Source organism: Oryctolagus cuniculus, chromosome 19, assembly GCF_051225735.1.
Source record: "Oryctolagus cuniculus isolate XC-2025 breed Fujian yellow rabbit chromosome 19, ASM5122573v1, whole genome shotgun sequence".
Taxonomy (NCBI): domain Eukaryota; kingdom Metazoa; phylum Chordata; class Mammalia; order Lagomorpha; family Leporidae; genus Oryctolagus; species Oryctolagus cuniculus.
Window position 1 is genome coordinate 41611718 of NC_142885.1, and position 26266 is coordinate 41637983.

A 26266-nucleotide genomic window follows, 5' to 3' on the forward strand; every position below is an offset into this window, starting at 1 on the left:
ATTGTGTCTTACAAACTGCAAGCTACAGCTTTGTATTATCAACACATCAAACTCAGCTGTTTAGCAAAGGCCCATAAAATGAACAAGATGATTTTGGGTAGTTCAATGAAGGATCTAAGAGTTGGGTAGTAAAAACTTACAAACCATTCTTTATTTTAGAAAACAATGAAATAAAAAGAATAGTAGTTATGGGTGTCTTATTCATTCCAAGTTTTCTAACTCTGTCCCATGGATCTAGTTTCCATTAAGTTGCTGCTGAGTTAGTTGTTGCTGACCAATTTCTATTTTTCTCTGGCTTTTATTCTCTCATTTTTCATCTTCTTTATCTCTCTCATCATTTCCACTATGATTTTTACAGTACAGTTTGTAAAATCCTCATGACATATTTTCAATGTATTTAGCTTTGTCTTGTACTCCACAGTGGTAAAGGTAAGTCTTCACACAGGCTTTTATTTCACTTCCAGTAGTAGCACCAGCCTGACTGCAAAGTGTACATTTCATTATTTACCCTCACTTAATCTCTTGAAGAACAGTTTTGATATCAAAAGTCTCCAAATTCTGCTCTTGATGTTGTGAGTTGAACTGTTCCAGAAGAAAATAACATACACTTATAATGTGCAGCTGCCTTCTTAGTGTTAAATATATGCAGTTTTCCTGTTGCTTCATTTTCTTCCTGCCCTACATGACAAAATCCACAATTGGGCCTTGTATCACTAGGACTGCTTCTATTTGAAGATCTATCTCTGTACAAACTACCTTCCATTTCCTCTGTTCCATGGGAGGATATAGACCTTGTATCTTCTGACAGCCCTTTTTTTGTGGCCTTCCTTTGTGACTTTTCATTTTATTTTTAGGTGACGAAGGCTCCAGTTCATGCTCATTAAAACTTTCTTCTAAATCAGCTGCTTCAGAATTATGTGCAGTTCTCTTATGTTTTTGGCAATAAACCATGTAAATTCTTTGTGAAGTGTTCTTTCAGATTTGAGCTTTATCATGCAATGCACAGTACTAGTGGTATGTCATATGACATGTTTCCTCATCACAGCCAATTCTGGCTCCAATGACAGTGGCACAAAGAACACATCAGCTTTGTGCCTCTTTTTTCCTTTTGGACATCTTCAATAGAAAATCCACCAAGACTTTCCTTATCAGAGTGTGATGATACCAAAGCAGATGAAAATAGCATGCACTTATGGTTTGCTTCAACCTTCTGGTTTTCAGATATCAATAACTGTCCACATTCCTTGTCTCTATTTGATTTACAAATGCCACATTTTTGCTGTCTTGTAGGCCCTTTTTTCTGTTCAGTTGAGCTTGACATGATATTTAAATCGCCTTTATACTGCCACTTTAAGCTGTAAGAAATGCGGCGGGGCTTAGAGGCAGAGGGCGGCATTGAAGCGCCAATGAGTCAAAAACGAAGTCGGTATTGGTTCTCCTGCAGCGCCAGAGAGCAGGGCTCTGTCACTGGAGGTTGCTTCCTTTCATTCTAGGAAAGAAGGGCTTCTAATTAGTTTATTAAATACATTTACTACTTAAAGATTTGAAGCAGCTGTTTAATTTTTAAAAATTTTGAAAACTTGCTAATCACTTTTAGTTCAGAATTTAGTAGATTGCAGCACATCAACTACATAATGAGAGATTCTTGGAATGCTTTTGTTATTTCAGAAAATCTAATTAAATATAGGTCTGCTCTGATTTCATCATCATTTAAAAAAAATCATCTATTATTTTTCACTTTATGTTTCTGTGTGGGAGCAAACTGTTGAAATCCATACTTAATGTACACTAAGCTGATCTTCTGTATATTAAGATAATTGAAAATGAATCTTGATGTGAATGGAAGGGGAGAGGGAGTGGGAAAGGGGAGGGTTGTGGGTGGGAAGAACGGTATGGGGGGGAAGCCATTGTAATCCATAAGTCGTACTTTGGAAATTTATATTCATTAAATAAAAGTTTAAAAAAAAAAGTATGAAACTACAAGACAGCCTTAGTCCTTTATGTTTTTATCTAAAGGTTTAGATCAGTAATGTCTTGGTGAACTGTGAGTGAACTGCATTGATATTCCTAATAAATAGAGACCTTCACACAGCAAGTGGGCCCCTTTGTGTTTTGAAAAATTTTAATAGATAAAAATACAAAATGTTAATGAGTAAAACCATGATTGGAATAAATTTCAAGATGGTTACAGCCCCATGATATAATGCTGCAATTCCTTGTTGGAAAATTAATAGAAACAGATTAATTATCTCAATCTTGCCATTTAACATTTTCTTCATAGAATTTAGTTTATGTAAAATAATCTCACAGTTTCAAAAATTAATCTTCACCATTGTTTTTGAAACATTTTTGATGAAGTGGCCAAATAACAGATTAGATAAAATGAGATTATACAAAAAGGTAGAAAACCTACAAAGAATTGGATGTAGTGATTATTCATGTTTGTAGGCCCATTACTAAGCCAATTGGATTCTCAGGCAGAAATAGAGTTTATGAGGACTATTACATGAAAATACTGACCCAGTAGAGAAACATTTAGATGGTGATGCCTGATATTCTTTGGGGTGGGAGAGATCTTTTCTCTCCAACAATTCTCTGCAAGTGTTAGAAACAAATTGTCTCTGTCAGCATGTGTAACTGGACATTATTAATTCTTCAGGTATTTAAAGCAATCATACTGTAAAAAGAGGTTGCCAGGCTGGTGCTCTGGCATAGTGGGATAAGCCTCTGTCTGAGATGTCAGAATCCCATATGGGTACCGGTTCAAGTCCTGGCTACTCCTCTTCTGATCCAGCTCTCTACGATATCCTGGGAAAGCAGTGAAAGATAGCCCAAGTACTTGGGCCCCTTCAGGAGACCCAGAAGAAGCTCATGGCTCCTGTCTTCAGATCTGCTCAGCTCTGGCCTTGCAACCATCTGGAGAGTGAACCAGAAGATGGAAGACATTTCTATCTGTCTCTCTCCCTGTCTGTAATTCTGCTTTCAAATAAATAAATAAATAAATCTTAAAAAACAGAAGTTGCATGATATGATGGAAAAACATATTAGGCTAGGAGTGTAAACCTACTTCTTAGTTTTGGTTTTGCCATTAATGTGCTATATAGTCTTGGTAAAAATGTTTTACCTTGAATGAGGATGGTGGACTAGACTCTATTTTGAAGAATATTTCAACTCTAAAAAATAACCCTGTCATCTGGACAGCCTATTAGGGAATAGTGAAAAGGGAAATGTTTGATTTTTAAGTTTTGATCATGCTTAAATATGAATGTAATTGCCAAAAAATTTAGAAGTTCGCATGTTTGGAGGATTTGCATTGAGATTTACAGTACTCAGTTTTCTTTTTTCTTTTTTTATTTAGTAAATATAAATTTCCAAAGTACAGTTTATGGATTACAATGGTCCCCCCCCCCATAACTTCCCTACCACTCGCACCCATCCCATCTCCCGCTCCCTCTCCCATTCCATTCACATCAAGATTCATTTTCTTTCTCTTTTTTTTTTTTTTGACAGGCAGAGTGGACAGTGAGAGACAGAGAGAAAGGTCTTCCTTTGCCATTGGTTCACCCTCCAATGGCTGCCGCGGCTGGCGCGCTGTGGCCGGCGCACTGCGCTGATCCGATGGCAGGAGCCAGGTACTTATCCTGGTCTCCCATGGGGTGCAGGGCCCAAGAACCTGGGCCATCCTCCACTGCACTCCCTGGCCACAGCAGAGAGCTGGCCTGGAAGAGGGGCAACTGGGACAGAATCCGGCACCCCGACCAGGACTAGAACCCGGTGTGCCAGCGTCACAAGGCGAAGGATTAGCCTAGTGAGCCGCGGTGCCAGCCTAGATTCATTTTCAATTATCTTTATATACAGAAGATTGATTTAGTATATATTAAGTAAAGAGTTCATCAGTTTGCACCCACACAGAAACACAAAGTGTAAAATACTGTTTGAGTGCTAGTTATAGCATTGCTTCACATTGGACAGCACATTAAGGACAGAGATCCTACATGAGGAGTAAGTACACAGTGACTCCTGTTGTTGACTTGACAATTTGACACTCTTATTTATGGCGTCAGTAATCTCCCTAGGAACTAGTCATGAGTTGCCAAAGCTATGGAAGCCTTTTGAGTTTGCCGATTTTGATCTTATTCTGACAGGGTCATAGTCAAAGTGGAAGTTCTCTCCTCCCGTCAGAGAAAGGTACCTCCTTCTTTGATGACCCTCTTCTTTCCACTGTGATATCACTCACAAAGATCTTTCATTTAGGTCTTCTATTTTTTTCCAGAGTGTCTTTGCTTTCCATGCCTAAAATACTCTCCTGGGCTCTTCAGCCATAACCGAATGCCTTAAGGGCTGATTCTGAGGCCAGCATGCTATTTAGGATATCTGCTATTCTATGAGTCTGCTGTGTATCCCGCTTCCCATGATGGATCGTTCTCTCCCTTTTTGATTCTATCAGTTAGTATTAGCAGACACTAGTCTAGTTTATGTGATCCCTTTGACTCTTAAACCTATCAGTGTGATCAATTGTGAACTGAAATTGATCACTTGGACTAGTGAGATGGCATTGGTACATGCCACCTTGATGGGATTGAATTGGAATCTCCTGGTATGTTTCTAACTCCACCATTTGGGGCAAGTCCAATTGAGCATGTCCCAAATTTTACATCTCCTCCCTCTCTTATTTCCACTCTTATATTTAACAGGGATCACTTTTCAGTTAAAATTTAAACACCTAAGATTAATAATGTTCAAGATCACTAGCCATCAGGGAAATGCAAATCAAAACCACAATGAGGTTTCACCTCACCCCGGTTAGAATGGCTCACATTCAGAAATCTACCAACAATAGATGCTGGAGAGGATATGGGGAAAAAGGGACACTAACCCACTGTTGGTGGGAATGCAAACTGGTTAAGCCACTATGGAAGTCAATCTGGAGATTCCTCAGAAACCTGAATATAACCATAGCATACAACCCAGTCATCCCACTCCTTGGAATTTACACAAAGGAAATGAAATTGGCAAACAAAAAAGCTGTCTGCACCTTAATGTTTATTGCAGCTCAATTCACAATAGCTAAGACCTGCAACCAACCCAAATGCCCATCAACAGTAGACTGGATAAAGAAATTATGGGAAATGTACTCTATAGAATACTATACAGCAGTCAAAAACAATGAAACCCAGTCATTTGCAACAAGATGGAGGAATCTGGAAAACATTATGCTGAGTGAATTAAGCCAGTCCCAAAGGGACAAATATTATATGTTCTCCCTGATCAGCGACAACTAACTGAGCACCAAAGGGGAAACATGTTGAAGTGAAATGGACACTATGAGAAACAGTGATTTGATCAGCTCTTGTCCTGACTGTTGATGTACAATGTAATACTTTATCCATTTTAGTATTTTTTTTTATTTTATTTTTTTATTTTATTTTATTTTTTTTTTATCTTTTATTTAATGAATATAAATTTCCAAAGTACGTCTCATGGGTTACAATGGCTTTCCCCCCCATACCGTCCCTCCCACCCACCACCCTCCCCTTTCCCACTCCCTCTCCCCTTCCATTCACATCAAGATTCATTTTCGATTATCTTAATATACAGAAGATCAGCTTAGTATACCTTAAGTAAGGATTTCAACAGTTTGTTCCCACACAGAAACATAAAGTGAAAAATAATAGATGATTTTTTTTTAAATGATGATGAAATCAGATCAGACCTATTGTCATGTTTAATCCCAGTGAGAGTCAAGTTGGGAATTGATAGTTTCTTTTTTTTTTTTTTTTTTTAACAGAAGATCAGTTTAGTGTACATTAAGTAAAGATTTCAATCGTTTGCACCCCCATAGAAACACAAAGTGAAATATACTGTTTGAGTACTCGTTATAGCATTAAGCCTCAGTGTACAGCACATTAAGGACAGAGATCCTACATGAGGAGTAAGTGCACAGTGACTCCTGTTGTTGACTTTACAAATTGACACTCCTGTTTATGGCATCAGTAATCTCCCTATGCACCAGTCATGAGTTTCCAAGGCTATGGAAGCCCCTTGAGTTCTCCGACTCTTATCTTGTTTAGACAAGGTCATAGTCAAAGTGGAGGTTCTCTCCTCCCTTCAGAGAAAGGCACCTCCCTCTTTGAAGACCTGTTCTTTCCACTGGGATCTCACTCACAGAGATCTTTTGCCAGAGTGTCTTGGCTTTCCATGCCTGAAATACTCTCATGGGCTTTTCAGCCAGATCCGAGTGCCTTTAGGGCTGATTCTGAGGCCAGAGTGCTATTTAGGACATCTGCCATTCTATGAGTCTGCTGAGTATCTCACTTCCCATGTTGGATCACTCTCCCCTTTATTTATTCTATCATTTTAGTATTTTTTTGTTTTGTTATACTACTCAGTTTTCTATTTAAAGCAATGGCTTTTTACACCAACTCTAATCCATAAATGTTCTTAGGACACAGTAATAGCGAGATATACATAGTGTGTATTGATCTCTTTGAGAAACTTTAATTTCCACCAGAAATTTTCAAAGCAACATGTAAGTAGAAAAAAATATAAGCAAGCTTTTAAAGATCTTGGATCCCATTATATAGAATGAGTAGCTGAAATCAGCAGCTATAATTCCATCAGTATTTCACTTTTATCCACTAACCAAAAATTGTTTATTCTTGCATCCCACATAATTTTAATCTGTGTATTTAAAAATTATTTTTCCTCATAATCATCTTTTTGTGATTATAAATAGGTTTACATGCACTTTGAAGATGAGTTACTCTTTCTCTTGGTTACAGATATGTGATATGGTAATTTTTATAACAGATGTTAGTTTTGAACCAAGAAATGGTGATTTTTTTCATAAGAAAGAACTCTGGCTTAATTTCTATGAAATTGCTTTTTGAAAATTTCTATCTACATGGTAAGCCAATTGAGATATTGTGATGGTGTTGATTTCTTTCAGTGATGCTTACCATCTATTTTAACCATTGTGCCTTTTATTATTGTATGTAGGGGGGGGGCAAGATGGCAGAATAGTGAGGGCGCGCACCGATAGTCCGGGAAAATTTAGTTTAATAAAAGTGGAGTTACGGTAGCCTCAGAAAAAGGACCAGGAAAAAATTGCAGAGGAAACTCTTCTGGATCTAGTGGCTGTGACTCAGAGGACCTACTGGGAGAACAAGGTCACCCACCGAGCGGAAGCCGAGCCGCGGGAGCCGCAGGGTCTGCGCGCCAGTGCAGGAAGGGGAGTGCATGTCACACAGACACCAGCGGGGAGAGTTGGGATGCCCAGGGCTCCGAGTCCACACTTCGGCGCTGGAAGGGGAGGTGAGCTCAATAACCGGAGACATTGGCGGGGAAACGGCGGTCAGAATCTAGGGGGAGCGGGAAAGTGAACCGGACTCACTACCGTAGAGAAGGAAAAAATGTGGAGGGTTTCTCTCTCCGACAACCTTGCAAAGGTTGCAAGGCTGAGAGGCTTGCAAGAGTTTGCAAGAGTTTGCAAGAGACAAAGAGCAGGCCCCCTCTCTGGATTTACATAACAACAGGGGAGAGCTAAGGAACTGAGTCACTACAATTCAGTAGCCCAAGCAACCCAGTGGGAGTCCAGAGGAGAAACAGAGCCTGCACAGACTCTTTGGGTAGAAGCCAGAGACTGGAAGCTAAACACCATCAATTCTGCACAGCCATGCGGTGCGGTATTATTTACCTCCTGAATAAATAAATGAAATAAAATAAAAAAATAAATAAATAAATAGAGAGAGAGAGAAGAGGATACCAAAAAATGGAAAAATCTTCCATGCTCATGGATTGGAAGAATCAACATCATCAAAATGTCCATTCTCCCAAAAGTAATTTATAGATTCAATGCAATTCCAATCAAGATACCGAAGACATTCTTCACAGATCTAGAAAAAATGATGCTGAAATTCATATGGAGGCACAAGAGACCTCGAATAGCTAAAGCAATCTTGTACAACAAAAACAAAGCCGGAGGCATCACAATACCAGATTTCAGGACATACTACAGGGCAGTTGTAATCAAAACAGCATAGTACTGGTACAGAAACAGATGGATAGACCAATGGAACAGAATTGAAACACCAGAAATCAACCCAAACATCTACAGCCAACTTATATTTGATCAAGGATCTAAAACCAATTCCTGGAGCAAGGACAGTCTATTCAATAAATGGTCCTGGGAAAACTGGATTTCCACGTGCAGAAGCATGAAGCAAGACCCCTACCTTACACCTTACACAAAAATCCACTCAACGTGGATTAAAGACCTAAATCTACGTCCTGACACCATTAAGTTATTAGAGAACATTGGAGAAACCCTTCAAGATATTGGCACAGACAAAGAGTTTCTGGAAAAGACCCGGGAGGCACAGGCAGTCAAAGCCAAAATCAACTATTGGGATTGCATCAAATTGAGAAGTTTCTGTACTGCAAAAGAAACAGTCAGGAGAGTGAAGAGGCAGCCGACAGAATGGGAAAAAATATTTGCAAACTATGCAACAGATAAAGGGTTAATAACCAGAATCTACAAAGAGATCAAGAAACTCCACAAAAACAAAACCAACAACCCACTTAAGAGATGGGCCAAGGACTTCAATAGACATTTTTCAAAAGAGGAAATCCAAATGGCCAACAGGCACATGAAAAAATGTTCAAGGTCACTAGCAATCAGGGAAATGCAAATCAAAACCACAATGAGGTTTCACCTTACCCCAGTTAGAATGGCTCACATACAGAAATCTACCAACAACAGATGCTGGCGAGGATGTGGGGAAAAAGGGACACTAACCCACTGTTGGTGGGAATGCAAACTGGTGAAGCCACTATGGAAATCAGTCTGGAGATGCCTCAGAAACCTGAATATAACCCTACCGTTCGACCCAGCCATCCCACTCCTTGGAATTTACCCAAAGGAGTTTAAATTGATAAACAAAAAAGCGGTCTACACCCTAATGTTTATTGCAGCAAAATTCACAATAGCCAAGACCTGGAACCAACCTAAATGCCCATCAACGGTAGACTGGATAAAGAAATTATGGGATATGTATTCTTTAGAATACTATACCGCAGTAAGAAACAAGGAAATCCAGTCATTTGCAACAAAATGGAGGAATCTGGAACACATCATGCTGAGTGAAGTAAGCCAGTCCCAAAGGGACAAATACCATATGTTCTCCCTGATCGGTGACAACTGACTGAACACCAAAAAGGAAACCTGTTGAAGTGAAATGGACACTATGAGAAATGTTGACTTGATCAGCATAGCCCTGACTGTTAATGGACAACTTAATACATTATCCCTCTTAGTAGATTTTTTTTTGTCTGTTCTACTTAATATGACTGGTTTAATTCTGTAATTATCACACAGTTATTCTTAAGTGTTGCAAATTAACTGAAATGTGATCCCTGTTAAACATAAGAGTGGGAATAAGAGAGGGAAGAGATGTATAATTTGGGGCATGCTCGGGCTGACTTGCCCCAATTGGTAGAGTTGGAAACATACCAGGGATTCCAGTTCAATCCCATCAAGGTGGCATGTGCCAATGCCATCTCACTATTCCAAGTGATCAATTTCAGTTCACAATTGATCATAATGAAAGGACTAAGAGTCAAAGGGAGCACATAAACAAGTCTAGTACCTGCTAACACTAACCGATAGAATAAATAAAGGGGAGAGTGATCCAACATGGGAAGTGAGATACTCAGCAGACTCATAGAATGGCGGATGTCCTAAATAGCACTCTGGCCTCAGAATCAGCCCTAAAGGCACTCGGATCTGGCTGAAAAGCCCATGAGAGTATTTCAGGCATGGAAAGCCAAGACACTCTGGCAAAAAGATCTCTGTGAGTGAGATCCCAGTGGAAAGAACAGGTCTTCAAAGAGGGAGGTGCCTTTCTCTGAAGGGAGGAGAGAACCTCCACCTTGACTATGACCGTGTCTAAACAAGATAAGAGTCGGAGAACTCAGAGGGCTTCCATAGCCTTGGAAACTCATGACTGGTGCATAGGGAGATTACTGATGCCATAAAGAGGAGTGTCAATTTGTAAAGTCAACAACAGGAGTCACTGTGCACTTACTCCTCATGTAGGATCTCTGTCCTTAATGTGCTGTACATTGAGGCTTAATGCTATAACGAGTACTCAAACAGTATATTTCACTTTGTGTTTCTATGGGGGTGCAAACGGTTGAAATCTTTACTTAATGTACACTAAACTGATCTTCTGTAAAAAAAAAAAAAAAAGAAAAAAAAGAAATTATCACTTCCCAACTTGACTCTCACTGGGATTAAACATGACAGTAGGTCTGATCTGATTTCATCATCATTTAAAAAAAATCATCTATTATTTTTCACTTTATGTCTCTGTGTGGGAGCAAACTGTTGAAATCCTTACTTAAGGTATACTAAGCTGATCTTCTGTATATTAAGATAATCGAAAATGAATCTTGATGTGAATGGAAGGGGAGAGGGAGTGGGAAAGGGGAGGGTTGTGGGTGGGAGGGACGGTATGGGGGGGGAAGCCATTGTAATCCATGAGTCGTACTTTGGAAATTTATATTCATTAAATAAAAGATAAAAATAAATAAAAAATAAAAAAAAATAAAAATAGTGACAGTACAATCGACACAGCCTTTATTTAAACAACAATATAGAGAAGAAATATATTAACATTGCTGACAGAAATTAGTATCCAAGCTACACTTGAATATTTACTTCTTTTTAATTAATAAGAATAAAAGTAAAAATATTTTTGAATGTAAAAATCATGAAAGGTTTGATTAGCTGTGTGTATTTCTATAATGTCATGATAATAGTAACTAAAGGTCTCCTGTGTGAAGTTTGTCAAATCAGACTGAAAGAAGAAACTAGTAAACCTATGGACATCTTGAACTATAGTAGATGTTGAATTAAAAGGATTATAAAAGTTCTGCACAAGATAGATATCGAATTATTTAGATATAAGAAAAGTATAATTCCATACAGTTGAATTAATCAGATAGGCATCTATTTTACTAGAATTATTTATATGTTCACAAAAACATCTATTTCAGTACAACTATTTTGATTATGTATTTGAACTTTATTTGAAAGGCAGAAAGAGAGAGAGAGAAAGAGATGACACTGAGAGAAAAAGATATATCATATATCTTTGGTTAAATGCCCAAATTCCCACAGCCAGCAGAGGGCTGTGCCAAAGCCAGGGGCCTATAACTCAATGTGGCACATTGCATTGTACGCAGATGATAGCAATGCAAGTACTTGAGCCAACACCTGATGACACTCAGGGTGTGCATTATCAGTAAGATGGATGAGAATCAGAGCCAAAATCCAAGCCCAGGCACTGCAGTATTGGCTGTGAGCATCTCAAGCAGTGTCTTAACTACTGCACCACATGATCACTACAAGACAACCATTTTTATCACCAACCTGTTAAAATCAAAAGCTTTTCCATAGTACATTATGCAAAATATTAAGTATCCTCTTATCAGAACTGATAAGCACCAACGGACTAACAGTGGCATAGACATTGACCACAATACACTGAGCACCCAAGATAACTGAGTCATATGTCCACAGTACCATGGAGGAAGAGGAGATGATGAAGTCCACCCAGTACATGACCACAAAGAAACTAACCAGCAGCAAGATGGTCTGGGTGGCCCTTTTCTCTGGGGAGGACCTTGGGGAGAGGCTGGTGCTGTGAAGGTGCTGGGACCTCCGCTGATGCCTGGACAGGAGAGTCACCATGTACACACTTGAGAGCAGCATGACACCCACAAGGAAGACGTCCCTGGATGTTAACAGTGTGAACATTAAACCCCTGATATCATGGCTCATGGGGTAAAATGAGCAGTATTTAGTGATAGCCATCAGATTGGTCTGGGTCACATTGGAAGATGCCACAGTGTGGAAGAGTGTGCTAGTACTGAAAGACAAACATATCAGCCATATGAAGAAGAAGAAATATAGGATGAAATGTGTGGATTTATACTTAAACTGTGCCAGCCAGGAGGTGCTGGGGCTGATTGTGATGGCCTGGATGATGCTCAGGAGACAGGTGGTGCAGATGGAGAGGCCCCTCATTACTCTGTTGATGTAGAACAAAGCCTTACACTTGAAGTCATTCCAAAAACTTAGCAACTCAAACAGTTCTGGAGAGAACAAAAACAACACAGTGATGAGCAATGCAATGTGGACAAAAGCCTGGTGACAGATGGTGAGGTCAGTGGGCTTAGGCCTGCGATTCAGCAAGAATGTGAAGGTGTGGAAGAGGAAGAGGAAGGTATTGGCTGAGATTCCAAAGCCAGTTTGTGAAAGAAGATATTTATTAATAGAGACATAAACAGAAGGTATACTCATCTTAATATCAGGATAAAACACATGGGTGTCTGAAAAAGCGAACAAATATTGGAGGTTTCACATTATCAGCAAGCATTATTCTAACTAGTAGATGTTTCCATTCTAATGTCTTATCTTCACAGTGATCTGGGATTTTTTCTTAGTTTCCACTTCAGAAATCCCTTAGGTGAACTTTCTTCTATTCAGGAGAATATTGTCAAAGTCCAACTTCAAGTATCAGAAGGAAAACACATAAATTTTCCACCTTGAGATGTACAAGAATTTGCAAAACAATCATTTCATGGTAATGCTTTTATTGCTAATTAGTACTAAATACTTAATATTTAATTCTTAAATGCTCAATAGTTAAAATAATTCCCTTCAAGTTTTTTTTATTTATTTACTTGAGAGGTAGAATTACAGACAATGAGAAGGAGAGAAAGAGAAAGCCTTCCGTTGGTTCACTCCCCAAATGGCCACAATGGCCAGAGCTGCACCAATCCAAAGCCAGGAACCAGGAGCTTCTTCCTGGTCTCCCATGCAGGTGTAGGAGCTCAAGGACTTGGGCCATCTTATACTGCTTTCTCAGGCCATACCAGAGAGCTGGATCAAAAGAGGAGCAGCTGGGACTAGAACTGGCACTCATATGGGATGCTGGCGCCGCAGGTGGAAGATTAACCTACTGTGCCATAGCGCCCCTTTCAAGTCTTAATTAAGGAAAGTTCACTGCTAAATTTTTGCCATTACTTTAGTATGCTATTGCCTAGATGCAGATATTATGGTCTTTCTATAATTCTTTCAAATAAATAACTCTTATAAGAAGACTTACCATGAAGTGTGCAGCCAGAGATCAGAATCAAAGAGGAGAGCAATGAAGAAGCCTTTTACAGGAACTGAGGGGACATTTTAGATACAATGATTTGTCATTTTAGAGAAACTCTGTAAGATCCTCACCCTTACAGTAATTTATTATATTCAGGGAATTATTACTTCAGGAAGGATATAATTTCCATATAGATTTTTGTATTTTGTTTGGTTTAGATAAAATTACATAATCTATATTACAGAAAACTACATTATGCTTTATTATTAAATCGACAAAATTTTTTTCATCAATTTGAACTTACTTTGTGAACAATTGTGAAACCTAAAACTGGTCATCCACAGCACAAAGATCTTTTGAGAATTTGAGAGGAGATGTACAAAGTATAACTCTCTTTATGTAAAGTCTTCAAAGTTTTTTTTAATTTCCATGACTTTTATTAAATGGTGATAATCAGCACCAAGAAAATGTATCATTGGTTGGTATACTTTTGTGCATGCTGCCCTGAAGTGTATAGATGATGTTTTTATACTAGATTTTTCCCTTGCTGTCTAGTTTGGCATGCATCTGTAGTTAGCAATCCATAACAATTGTATTATCATTTCATGAAAGCCATAAAAGTTAAAAGAGAAAACAATCAATATTCCAAGAAAAATGGTTCAGATTGATAATTTACTTTCTTTTCAAAATTATTTTTTTAAATTATTTAAGGTATACAAATATTATGTATTTCCTATATACAGATTCAGGAACATAATGATATCACTGCCTCCTTGTTTGTCATAATGAGGAGAGAGTGAGTCACAGCAGCAGTGTAAGGTACGGGTTTAGAAGGGACTGGAGAACCTGCTCTTCCTGTGCTGCAGTTCCCTGCCTTGGACAGTGGAGCATCCTGCTCTCAATAGTTCCCCTGACAAATTGTAGAAAATGCATTAAGACTACTAAGATAGACTGAGCCATCTCCAGTGTCTACATAGAGAAGTCAAGGGTGTCTACTGATTGTCTTGAGGCGTTCTGTGCTCATCAGAAAGGGATGAACAATTATGATTATTTTGTACACTATATTTCCAGGAGAAGAGTTACTAATTCTATGTTTGCTTTGTGTCATTTCATTTGTTATATTTTAATTGATAAATAATGTGCACTTTTATTTATGAGGTACAATGCAGTGCTAAGAAACAAATAACATCACAGAATGATTCAATCATATTGCTTAACATCTACCTCACTTTTACTCCTCTTTGTGGTGAGGACATTTCAAACTTATTCCATTAGTAATTTTGGAATACACAGCACATTAGCTGTAACAGAGTCACCAGGCTCTGAAACTAATCTGTAGCACCTGTGTTTTTTCAAACTTAACTGTACATTATGCTGTCATTTAAAACCACCTGATATGTCTGTTGAATTTATGCATTGCTATGAAATTTAGCATTATATTAATGAAGTTAATATTAAGTTGGAATTTCAGATTATGAAAAATAAATAATTGCAACTTTAAAACAGTAAATGTACTAAAATTAGAGGATTCATTTACTAAAAGGAAAACTAAATTATTAAAATTCTTAAAAAAAGTATTAATAACAATTTAAACAGTTTCAAAATACTTAAATATAACATAATAACAAATTTAACATAATCTTAAATTTAAGAAAGCAAAAGCAAGAGTGAAGCATTATAAATTAGACTTGTTTTTCAAAACATAAAATATTATATTATTAATATATTAAGTGAAGCAGAAAAATATTAAAATGTGATAAAAATAATTCAAATAAAAGAAACGTAATAAAAGTGAAAATACCAACAAAATAAAGCATTAAAATTAAATAAACCAATTGAAATGAAATAACTGAAAAATAAAAAAACAGTAAAATAAAATATTAAAGTACTATAAAAAGGGTTGAAATGAACTAAACAAGTTGGAATAAATATACCATCAAAAGGAAACAAAATAAATGTTAAAAGCAATTCCAATTTATATATAAAATCATGTAACTATGAATGTTCTCTCTGGGATCTATGAATTATGGCCTCATAAGACAAAAAATTGAATTGTGTCTGCAAAAATCTATAATGTTTTATTTTTTTGATTTTGTAATAAAGAAGGCTGAAAGTATAAGAACAGTCCTTTAGTCCCATGTCATTGAGATCTTCCCACATCCAGCAACCCACTTTTATGTGGAGCAATCACAAGGCCAGAGCTGAGAAGCATGCACTCACCCACCTCTATAGGGAGTCCATGGATGTGGGTTGAGGCTCCCTGTATGTGGTTATAAGAAAAAAAAAATGCAGTGAGCTCATCTCCCACCTGACCCACAATTCTCATGTCACCCGTGGAACAGGGCAAGCTTGGGCTTTGAGATTGGAACAAGCAAGAGACACTACAGGGGAAAAGTGGAGAAGCAGTAGCAAGAACATCTGGGTTCCAAATTTCCCCACATGGGAACAGATTTTCCTATCCTGTGTTGGCCTGAAGGGACTGCATGATGACAATCCCTGTCAGTTACACAGAAATCTTGTAATTTTCTCAGGTGCAAAATGAGTCATTGCCACAGCAGATTGCCAATGTTTTCTGGTCTCTTTAGAAGATTCCCTGTGACCTCCTCACATCTCTTCCATCAAACATCAGGTTGTACATGATAAAAACATAAAATGTGACATGTGAAATAATTAAACTTTAATTATTCTTGATTATATAATGCTGCATTGTGTCACATTGGAATAAGCTCAGCCTGCAATGCTGGTCTCATTTCTAGGCAATGGTTGGAGTTCTGGCTGCCCCACTTCAAATCCACCTCCCTCCCAATAGCCATTAGGGGCATTTGCAGAATGAATCAGCAGATAGATCTCTTTCTCTCTTCCCATTCCCAGCCTCCCTGCCCACCATGTGTTTCTGTCTTTGTAAACAGAGAAAAAATAAAGTTTCTGCTTCTTTGCAAATTGTTTCCTGGCCTCTTATTTCTATAATAAGCTGAGGAGAAGAATCCACCAAACTCTCTCCGGTAACCACCCTCCCCTCGGTGCCCAGTAACATTCCCTTACACTTTCTTTGCATTTGGAGCCTATGAATTTCTGCATTCCAGTTCTTCATACATACAGAAACATTATTATAAAGTAGATTTTATAACATTCTTATGTTAACTATAATACCTAGTATAATGCAGAAGCCAGTGCTGTGGCGTAGTAGGTAAAGTCGCTTCCTAAAGTGCCAGCATCCCATATGGGCAATGGTGGTCCACTTCTGATCCAGCTCTTTTCTATGGCCTGGGAAAGCAGTAGAAGATGACCCAAGTCCTTGAGCCCCTTCACCCACTTGGGAGACCCAGAGGAGGCTCCTAGCTTCAGATTGGCACAGCCAATTTCAGCCAATTTCAGCCAATTGGGGAGTAAACGAGGAAATGGAAGACCTTTCTCTCTCTCTGCCTCTCCTTCTCTCTGTGTGTAACTCTGACTTTCAAATAAATTTGTGAGAAAAATACCTAGTATAATGTAAAAACTTTGTAAATAGTCCTTGTACTATATTTTGTTGGGAATAATGAAAAGAAAGCCAAGATGTATATCTTGAGTATGTCCACAATATTTTTTGAATATTTTTAATCAGTAGGTAGTTGATTCTGCAGCTATGAAAAGCCTGGATATGAAGAAACAATTTTGTTTTTCTTTTAAATAGTTGTGATTATATTGATGTAAAATTGAAAGGTATATCTTATATTTAAAATATACATGTGTGATCATCATTTAATAATTTAAATTTCTTTGATAATAGCACTCTTAAAATGTATACTCACATACCATCTAATGAACAGATTTACTGGAGTAGCTGTTTATTTTCTCACTAGAACTGTGTAATACCAAACTCTTAAATATTTGCTACTTTGAAATAAAAGCAATAGCTAACTTGGTCACTAACACAAAGGTTGCTGTTTGGAAAGAGATAGATGAACTTGAGGATGAAGAGGGATGAGTGTTTAATTAATGGTATGGTAGAAATTGGAATGCATGCACTAATATATCCTCTGTTCAATTATCTCACAGTGGCCAGTGCAGGCAAGTCAAAGGCAGGAGCCAGGAACACCATCCAGGTCTCCCTCATAGATAGCAGAGGCCCAAGCACTTGAACCATCATCTACTGCCTTCTGGAATGCACTAACAGCAAGCTGCATCAGAAATGGAGTAGCTGGGTCTTGAACCAGCTGTTTGATATGAGTTGCATCCCAAGCAGTGGTTTTACTGGATGTATCAAATAAAACTTTCAAAAATACAAATTAGCAACCATTTCCCTGAGGCAATTCTACAGGCTCCCATTTGGTATGTCCAATCATTACTGGTCAAAGTGTGAGTACATACTCTCTCTCTCATTTTACAGATTTATTTATTTGAAAGTTACAGAGAGGCAGATGCAGAGAGAGAGAGAGAGAGAGAGAGAGAGAGAGATGTTTTCCATCTGCTGGTTCACTCCATAGATGGCAATTGCGCTGATCCGAAGCCAGAATCCAGGAGCTTCTTGTGTGTCTCTCACATGGGTGCAGGGGCCCAAGGACTTGGGCCATCTTTTATTGCATTCCCAGGCCATAGCAGAGAACTGGATTGGAAGTGGGACAGCCTGGACTCAAACCGGACCCCATATGGGATGCTGGCACTGCAGGCAGCAGCTGGACCCACAACACCACAGTGCCAGCCCCACGTATATGCTCTTTAACAAACTAGATAGTAAAGATGTTACACAGTTGGGCTTCAAATACATTTACGTAATACATTTATCTAAAGTAAATGAAGTCACTTACCATAAATTCCATTAAAACATTCCAACATCAATTGAAATTTTCACTCTAATCTCATAAAATGTTTCATTTTCATATTCTCACAGTCAGAATATAGCTACATACAGTTAGAACTTTATCAACAAATTTGTGGTGACAGTGCACAGTAGTCTTTTGGTCAAGGAGTGCCATAAATGTCTCATCTATCTCCAGGGACATCTAACATGGACTTTGCAGTTGACGTTGAGCCCTCAGGTAGGGATGAGGGTGAGACATTCATATCATTCCTGGATATTCATTCTGTTTAATATGTTTAATATTTAATATTAAATATCCTAGATATTTAATGTCTACTTTCTGATTGTCATGTTTCCCTTCTGGGCTGGAAATTCTCTCAAACTACAGGAAATAGAGGTAATGATTTTAGGAACCTTCAATGTTGGTGCACAGAGACTCAAATCAATCCACTAACCTTCCAAGAGCATTGCTTTAAGATCTCCGTTTCAACCATTAATATCCAGTTATTAATCCTATTTCCTGCCAGCGCCGTGGCTCACTAGGCTAATCCTCTGCCTTGCGGCACCAGCACAAGGTTCTAGTCCCGGTCGGGGCGCTGGATTCTGTCCCGGTTGCCCCTCTTCCAGGCCAGCTCTCTGCTGTGGCCCGGGAGTGCAGTGGAGGATGGCCCAAGTGCTTGGGCCCTGCACCCCATGGGACACCAGGAGAAGTACCTGGCTCCTGCCATCGGATCAGCGCAGTGCACTGGCTGCAGCACACCAGCCGCGGCGGCCATTGGAGGGTAAACCAACGGCAAAGGAAGACCTTTCTCTCTGTCTCTCTCTCACTGTCCACTCTGCCTGTCAAAAAAAAATTTTTTTAGATCCTATTTCCTAATAACTTTTTAAATGTTTATGCATTGCCAGAACTAATCACTTGACAACCATCTTTACACTTTTCTCAGCCTCATGTCAATCACTCAAATATATTAGCACCTGTAAGAACCATACGGGTATGTTGAGACAATAAATCCATTACAGCTTTTCAAATGGCTAATTAATATTGCATCAATACAGGTAGATGCTTGTGACACCCATGCAAAAGTGTCCTCTCAACTACAGCATTTAGCATGACTAAGACACCACAAATGAAAGAAGCAGCTTATATTCATAAATAATCTGGCATGCTTGTGTATGCAGCACATAAGCAACTTCAGTCTGGGAGATACACTTTCTGTCAAGATGTAGGAAGGGAATGATGGTTCTCTTTACCACATAAAAGCATCCAGCTGGGCACTGGTTTGTGGCCCAAATTCTCCTTTTATAATCCAGCTCCCAGACAACCCAATGAGAAAGTATCAAAAGATAGCCCAAGTGGTTGGGCCCTGCCACACATGGGTGAGACCCAGGCCCCTGTGTCGCGAGTTCCACATGACATAAGACCCCAGGGACACTGTCCAGGGGGAAGAGTGCTGAGCCAGGCTGATAAACTAATGTAGCAGAGGGGTGGCCCTCTGGCCACAGTCAGCTCCCCCTTAGTGACTCGAACAGGTGGCAAGTGCTCATCATCCAAACAAATGGAGCATTTCTCCCACATCAGCACCCCAGAAGCTGCATCCCCCAAGGCCCTCTCTGGGGCATCTCCCATGTCCTAGGGTCACATCTGCCTGGACTCTGCTGATTTTGTAGAAGCTCAAGGCTCCTGGGACTGCTTTACCTGCCTCTGGTCAGCTCTCCGGAACAACCAGTTCTACTATTCCCTGTTAAGTGGGACTATATTTCCACACTTGTGCATATCTTTGAGAAATGATGCTAGACCCAGGGACAGCATCATAATGGGTTGTTATCAGGAAGGTCAAGTTTCATTTATCTATTTATCTAAAAGGCAGAATTACAAGAGGTGGAAAGACAGAAATATTCCATCTGCTGGTTCACTCCCCAAATGGCGACAACTGCTCTGGTGATCCAGGTAAAAGTCAAGTGCATGGAATTCCATCCTGGTCTCAAATGTGGGTGGCAGGGGCCCAAATAGTTCGGTCATCTTCTAGTTCTTTATCATTAGCAAGGAGCTGGATTGTAAATGAGGCGGCTAGGACTTGTACCAGCATTGCAGGCAGTGCCACAATGCCAGTCCCATGAAATTGCCAACTTAATTTTTTAGAAAACTTTTATTTAATAAATATAAATTTTGAAAATACAACTTTTGATTTATAGCAGTTTTTACCCACATAACCACCCTCCCACCCACAAACCATCCCATCTCCTACTCCCTCTCCCATCCCATTCTTCATTAAGATTCATTTTTAATCATATTTATATACAGAAGATCAACTTAGTATATACTAAGTAAAGATTTCAACTATTTGCACCCACACAGAAACACAAAGTGTAAAGCACTGTTTGAATACTACTTTTACCATCAGTTATCATAGTACAACATATTAAGGATATAGATCCTACATGGTGAGTAAGTGCACAGTGACTCCTGTTGTTGATTTAATAATTTACACTCTTATTTATGATGTCAGTAATCACCTGAAGCTCTTGTCATGAGCTTCCAAGGCTATGGAAGCTTCTGGAGTCACAAACTCTGACCTTTTTTGACAGGGCCATAATCAAAGTGGAAGTTCTCTCCTCCCTTCAGAGAAATGTACCTCCTTCTTTGATGGCCTGTTCTTTCCACTGGGATGTCAAGAATGCCAACTTTCAACACTTGCTCAGGAATGTCGCTTCTGACCAGAATACAAATTATTTCCACATACATTATAAAACAACCCTGCCTCTCACTTGAGACTTATATTTAGCAATTTCTGCTTTTTATGAAAATGACTTAGGCATTAAATATCAGTTTTGGCTAGAGCAGTTGATTAGCAGGATTTTGAAATAAAATTACTTATGGAAAAATAAATAAAAGTGAAAATAATAACTTCCATAATATGAACAAATAATAAGATATCAATTTCCAAAGGATAATTCTGGATTAAAGTGTGTGTCATAATTGTGGAAGGGCTGTGTGTATGTGCATGTAGGGGGTAGAGCATCAAGCCTTTAGCTGGTGACTGCTTCCAGCTTGTTATGTCAATGGAGTAACACTTTTTAATTCAAGTACCTAATGTAAAATTATTCTTTTTATGTTTTAAGAATCAAACAAGTGAATTCTTCAAGGATTTTGTGGTTGTCTTTATATATGTACATTTCATGGTATAAATTTGTATTTGAAAAAAATTTTAAGGAAAATTAAAAAGTAACTAAAATTAGCCATTTACAACTTTATAATAAACAATTGATAGTCATAAAAACATTTTTGGAGGAAGTAGCAATATTGTAATCTCACTGACACTTATATCCTATCTATACTACATATATTTAAGAACAGAAGGCCAACTTGAATCTCTTCATTTCACGTACACCCTATGCTTTGCAAGCCTCACACATCTGCACAGAATTCTGTACCAACACTTACCTTTCACATTTTTCAAGACTGCAACAATTCAGAGGACATGTCCTGGACAGAATATTTACCCAGCAAGGGCTCCTCCAATAAGGAGCTGAGGCTAACTCCAGCTTTGGGTGTCTAATAAGAATGAACTTTGTATCCCACAAACCTGTATAAATTTCTTCCTGTTTACTTTTAAACTTTTGACATGCTTGAATCTCTTTGACTACACCCACAGTTGACTACAACATGGGTATTCCCTTTGCATTGCTCTGCTGTTCCCCAAATAAATCTCATTATTCCTTAGAGATTCTGATTATTATGTTATGCACATCACTGAAGGCTTTTCCAGGTCTTCACTCATTCTCTAAAGTTTAACTGTTATGCACATTCCAGTCCTACATTTGTTGGGCTCAAAAAAATCTGCCCAGAGGCCAAGAGAAGGAGCTTGCAAAGGAAAACAATGCGTGCTCAGATATTTTTCTTAAAGGTATATTCTTAAAAATCTGTCATTTTTACCTCCAAGGATTTGTTTTATATATAAAATAGCATTATATATATAGTTATTTATGATTTTTGAGCTGTAAAAGTCAAGTGATTTGCATTGCCAGATTTGTCAAAATTTTGTAAGAAATATCACCGCATTGGGGGACGGAGCCAAGATGGCAGAATAGTGAGGGCGCACACTGACAGTCCGGGAAAAGATAGTTTAATAAAAGTGGAGTTACGGTAGCCTCAGGAAAAGGATCAGGGAAAAACTGCAGAGGAAACTCCTCCGGATCTAGTGACAGTGACTTGGAGGACCTAAGGGGAGAGCAAGGTCGCCCACCGCATGGAAGCTGAGCCACGGGAGCCACCAGGGCCGCAGGACCCGCCAGACACACCGGAGCTGCAGAGTCTGCGTGCCAGCACTGGAAAGGGAATTGAGCTAAAAACCTCTCAGTAACCTGAGACATTGGCAGGGAAAGGCAGAAAAAGCCTGCAGAGAACGAGGCCTGAAACCCCATTGGGGAAAGTTCACCAGGCTGCCTGGAGGAGAGAAAAAATCGAATAAATAAGGGGAACCGGCACGGACATTTAGCCTCTCTCTCCACTCACCTTACAAAGCCGAGCAAGACAAAGGTCAGGCGCCATTTTACATAAGTAAAGCAGTGTGCGCCATTTTGCATATGTAAAGTGGGTGGCTCTCATTAGCCAAGCAGAAAAACCTGACTCTGGTAAGCAAATGAATACCCACAGGGGCCAGATTTCATACATCAACTACTCTCAATTCCACTCAGTTGTGTGGAATTACTTCCCAACTGAGTCAAAAAAAAGAGAGAGAGAGAGAGAGCAAGAGAACAATCAGGGTGAATCACCTTTGGCACACCCTTAACCCTGTAGAACCAGAGCTCTCTGGCCACACCCATCACAGCCTCTAAGGATCCATCAAAAGCAGACAGTCCTCTTAATCTAGAGTCACAGTATAACAAGAAAAAAAAAAAAAAAAAAAACAAAGAATATCTCCAATATGACGACAAACAAACACAAAAGCCGAGGTAACAAGGACAAGGAAGACATTACGACGCCCCCAAATGAAACAGACACCCCAATTCAAGATTAAAAGACACAGATTGGCTGATTGGGTTAAGGAACAAAACCCATCTATTTGCTGCTTAGAAGAAACACATCTTTCCAACAAAGATCCATACAGACTGAAAGTGAAAGGCTGGAAAAAGATATACCATGCCAACAGAAATGAAAAAAGAGCGGGCGTAGCCATCTTAATATCGGACAACATAAACTTTACCACAAAAACTGTTAAGAGAGACAAAGAGGGACACTATATCATGATTAAGGGATCAATACAACAAGAAGATATAACAATTATCAATGTATATGCACGTAATTATAGGACACCGGTTTATTTAAAAGATTTGTTAAGGGACTTAAAGGGAGACTTAGACCCCAATACAGTAGTACTGGGTACTTCAATACCCCACTCTCAGAAATAGACAGATCAACAGAACAGAAGATCAACAAGGAGACAGTAGATTTAAACGACACTATAGCCCAAATGGATCTAACAGATATATACAGAACTTTCAATCCTACAGCTAAAGATTTTACATTCTTCTCAGCAGTACATGGAACCTTCTCTAGGATTGACCTCATACTAGGCCATAAAGCAAGTCTCAGCAAATTCAAAAGAATTAGAATCATACCATGCAGCTTCTCAGACCATAAAGGAATGAAGTTGGAAATTAGCAACTCAGGAATCCCTAGAGCATATGCAAACACATGGAGATTGAACAACATGCTCCTGAATGAACAATGGGTCATAGAAGAAATCAAAAGAGAAATCAAAAACTTTCTGGAAGTAAATGAGGGTAACTGCACAACATACCAAAACTTATGGGATACAGCAAAAGCAGTATTAAGAGGAAAGTTTCTATCAATAGGTGCCTACATCAAGAAATTGGAAAGGCACCAAATAGATGAGCTTTCAATGCACCTCAAGGATCTAGAAAACCTACAGCAAACCAGACCCAAATCTAGTAGGAGAAGAGAAATAATTAAAATCAGAGAAGAAATCAACAGGATTGAATCCAAAAAAACACTACAAAAAATCAGCCAAGTGAAGAGCTGGTTTTTTGAAAAAATAAACAAAATTGACACCCCATTGGCCCAACTAACTAAAAAAAGAAAAGACCCAAATCAATAAAATCAGAGATGAAAAAGGAAACATAACAACAGACACCACAGAAATAAAAAGAATCATCAGAAATTACTACAAGGACTTAATGCCAGCAAACAGGGAAACCTATCAGAAATGGATACATTCCTGGACACATGCAACCTACCTAAATTGAACCAGGAAGACATGGAAAACCTAAACAGACCCATAACTGAGACAGAAATGGAAACAGTAATAAAGGCCCTCCCAACAAAGAAAAGCCCAGGACCAGATGGATTCACTGCTGAATTCTAACAGACATTTAAAGAAGAACTAACGCCAATTCTTCTCAAACTATTCAGAACAATCGAAGAAGAGGGAATCCTCCCAAATTCTTTTTATGAAGCCAGCATCACCTTAATTCCTAAGCCGGAAAAAGATGCAGCACTGAAAGAGAATTACAGACCAATATCCCTGATGAACATAGATGCCCACTCTCACCACTGCTATTCAATATAGCTCTGGAAGTTTTAGCCAGAGCTATTAGGCAAGAAAAAGAAATTAAAGGCATTCAAATTGGGAAGGAAGAACTCAAACTATCCCTCTTTGCAGATGACATTATTCTTTATTTAGGGGACCCAAAGAACTCTACTAAGAGACTATTGGAACTCATAGAAGAGTTTGGCAAAGTAGCAGGGTATAAAATCAATGCACAAAAATCAACAGCCTTTGTATACACAGACAATGCCATGGCTGAGGAAGAACTTCTAAGATCAATCCCATTCACAATAGCTACAAAAACAATCAAATACCTTGGAATAAACTTAACCAAGGACGTTAAAGATCTCTACGATGAAAATTACAAAACCTTAAAGAAAGAAATAGAAGAGGATACCAAGAAATGGAAAAATCTCCCATGCTCATGGATTGGAAGAATCAATATCATCAAAATGTCCACTCTCCCAAAAGTAATTTATAAATTCAATGCAATACCAATCAAGATACCGAAGACCTTCTTCTCAGATCTGGAAAAATTGGTGCTGAAATTTATATGGAGGCACAAGAGACCTCGAATAGCTAAAGCAATCTTGTACAACAAAAACAAAGCTGGAGGCATCACAATACCAGATTTCAGGACATACTACAGGGCAGTTGTAATCAAAACAGCATGGTACTGGTACAGAAACAGATGGATAGACCAATGGAACAGAATTGAAACACCAGAAATCAACCCAAACATCTACAGCCAACTTATATTCGATCAAGGATCTAAAACTAATTCCTGGAGCAAGGACAGTCTATTCAATAAATGGTGCTGGGAAAATTGGATTTCCACATGCAGAATCATGAAGCAAGACCCCTACCTTACACCTTACACAAAAATCCACTAAACATGGATTAAAGACCTAAATCTACGACCTGACACCATCAAGTTACTAGAGAACATTGGAGAAACCCTTCAAGATATTGGCACAGGCAAAGAGTTTCTGGAAAAGACCCGGGAGGCACAGGCAGTCAAAGCCAAAATCAACTATTGGGATTGCATCAAATTGAGAAGTTTCTGTACTGCAAAAGAAACAGTCAGGAGAGTGAAGAGACAACCGACAGAATGGGAAAAAATATTTGCAAACTATGCAACAGATAAAGGGTTAATAACCAGAATCTACAAAGAGATCAAGAAACTCCACAAAAACAAAACCAACAACCCACTTAAGAGATGGGCCAAGGACCTCAATAGACATTTTTCAAAAGAGGAAATCCAAATGGCCAACAGGCACATGAAAAAATGTTCAAGGTCATTAGCAATCAGGGAAATGCAAATCAAAACCACATTGAGGTTCCACCTCACCCCGGTTAGAATGGCTCACATTCAGAAATCCACCAACAACAGATGCTGGCGAGGATGTGGGGAAAAAGGGACACTAACCCACTGTTGGTGGGAATGCAAGCTGGTCAAGTCACTATGGAAGTCAGTCTGGAGATGCCTCAGAAACCTGAAGATAACCCTACTGTTCGACCCAGCCATCCCACTCCTTGGAATTTACCCAAAGGAATTTAAATTGGCAAACAAAACAGCAGTCTGCAGCCTAATGTTTATTGCAGCACAATTCACAATAGCTAAGACCTGGAACCAACCTAAATGCCCATCAACGGTAGACTGGATAAAGAAATTATGGGATATGTACTCTTTAGAATACTATACCGCAGTAAGAAACAACGAAATCCAGTCATTTGCAACAAAATGGAGG

At 38.8% G+C, this 26266-nt stretch overlaps 2 protein-coding genes and 1 pseudogene across 2 annotated transcripts in view; all 3 read right to left on the reverse strand.

The window, feature by feature from the left end:
* Positions 1-234: 234 nt before the first annotated feature.
* Positions 235-1396, reverse strand: LOC127487913 (PHD finger protein 6 pseudogene; annotated as a pseudogene).
* Positions 1361-26266, reverse strand: part of LOC138842995 (uncharacterized) — a 123463-nt gene continuing 98557 nt past the window's right edge. Inside the window, 1 exon segment of the mRNA XM_089321135.1 lies at positions 1361-1489. The gene's annotated coding sequence lies outside the window, so the exon portion shown is untranslated.
* On the reverse strand, positions 11444-12367 carry ORYCUNV1R1645 (vomeronasal 1 receptor oryCunV1R1645). Its single transcript, NM_001167328.1, has one exon. The coding sequence runs from the start codon at positions 12365-12367 to the stop codon at positions 11444-11446; it is 924 nt and encodes a 307-aa protein (NP_001160800.1).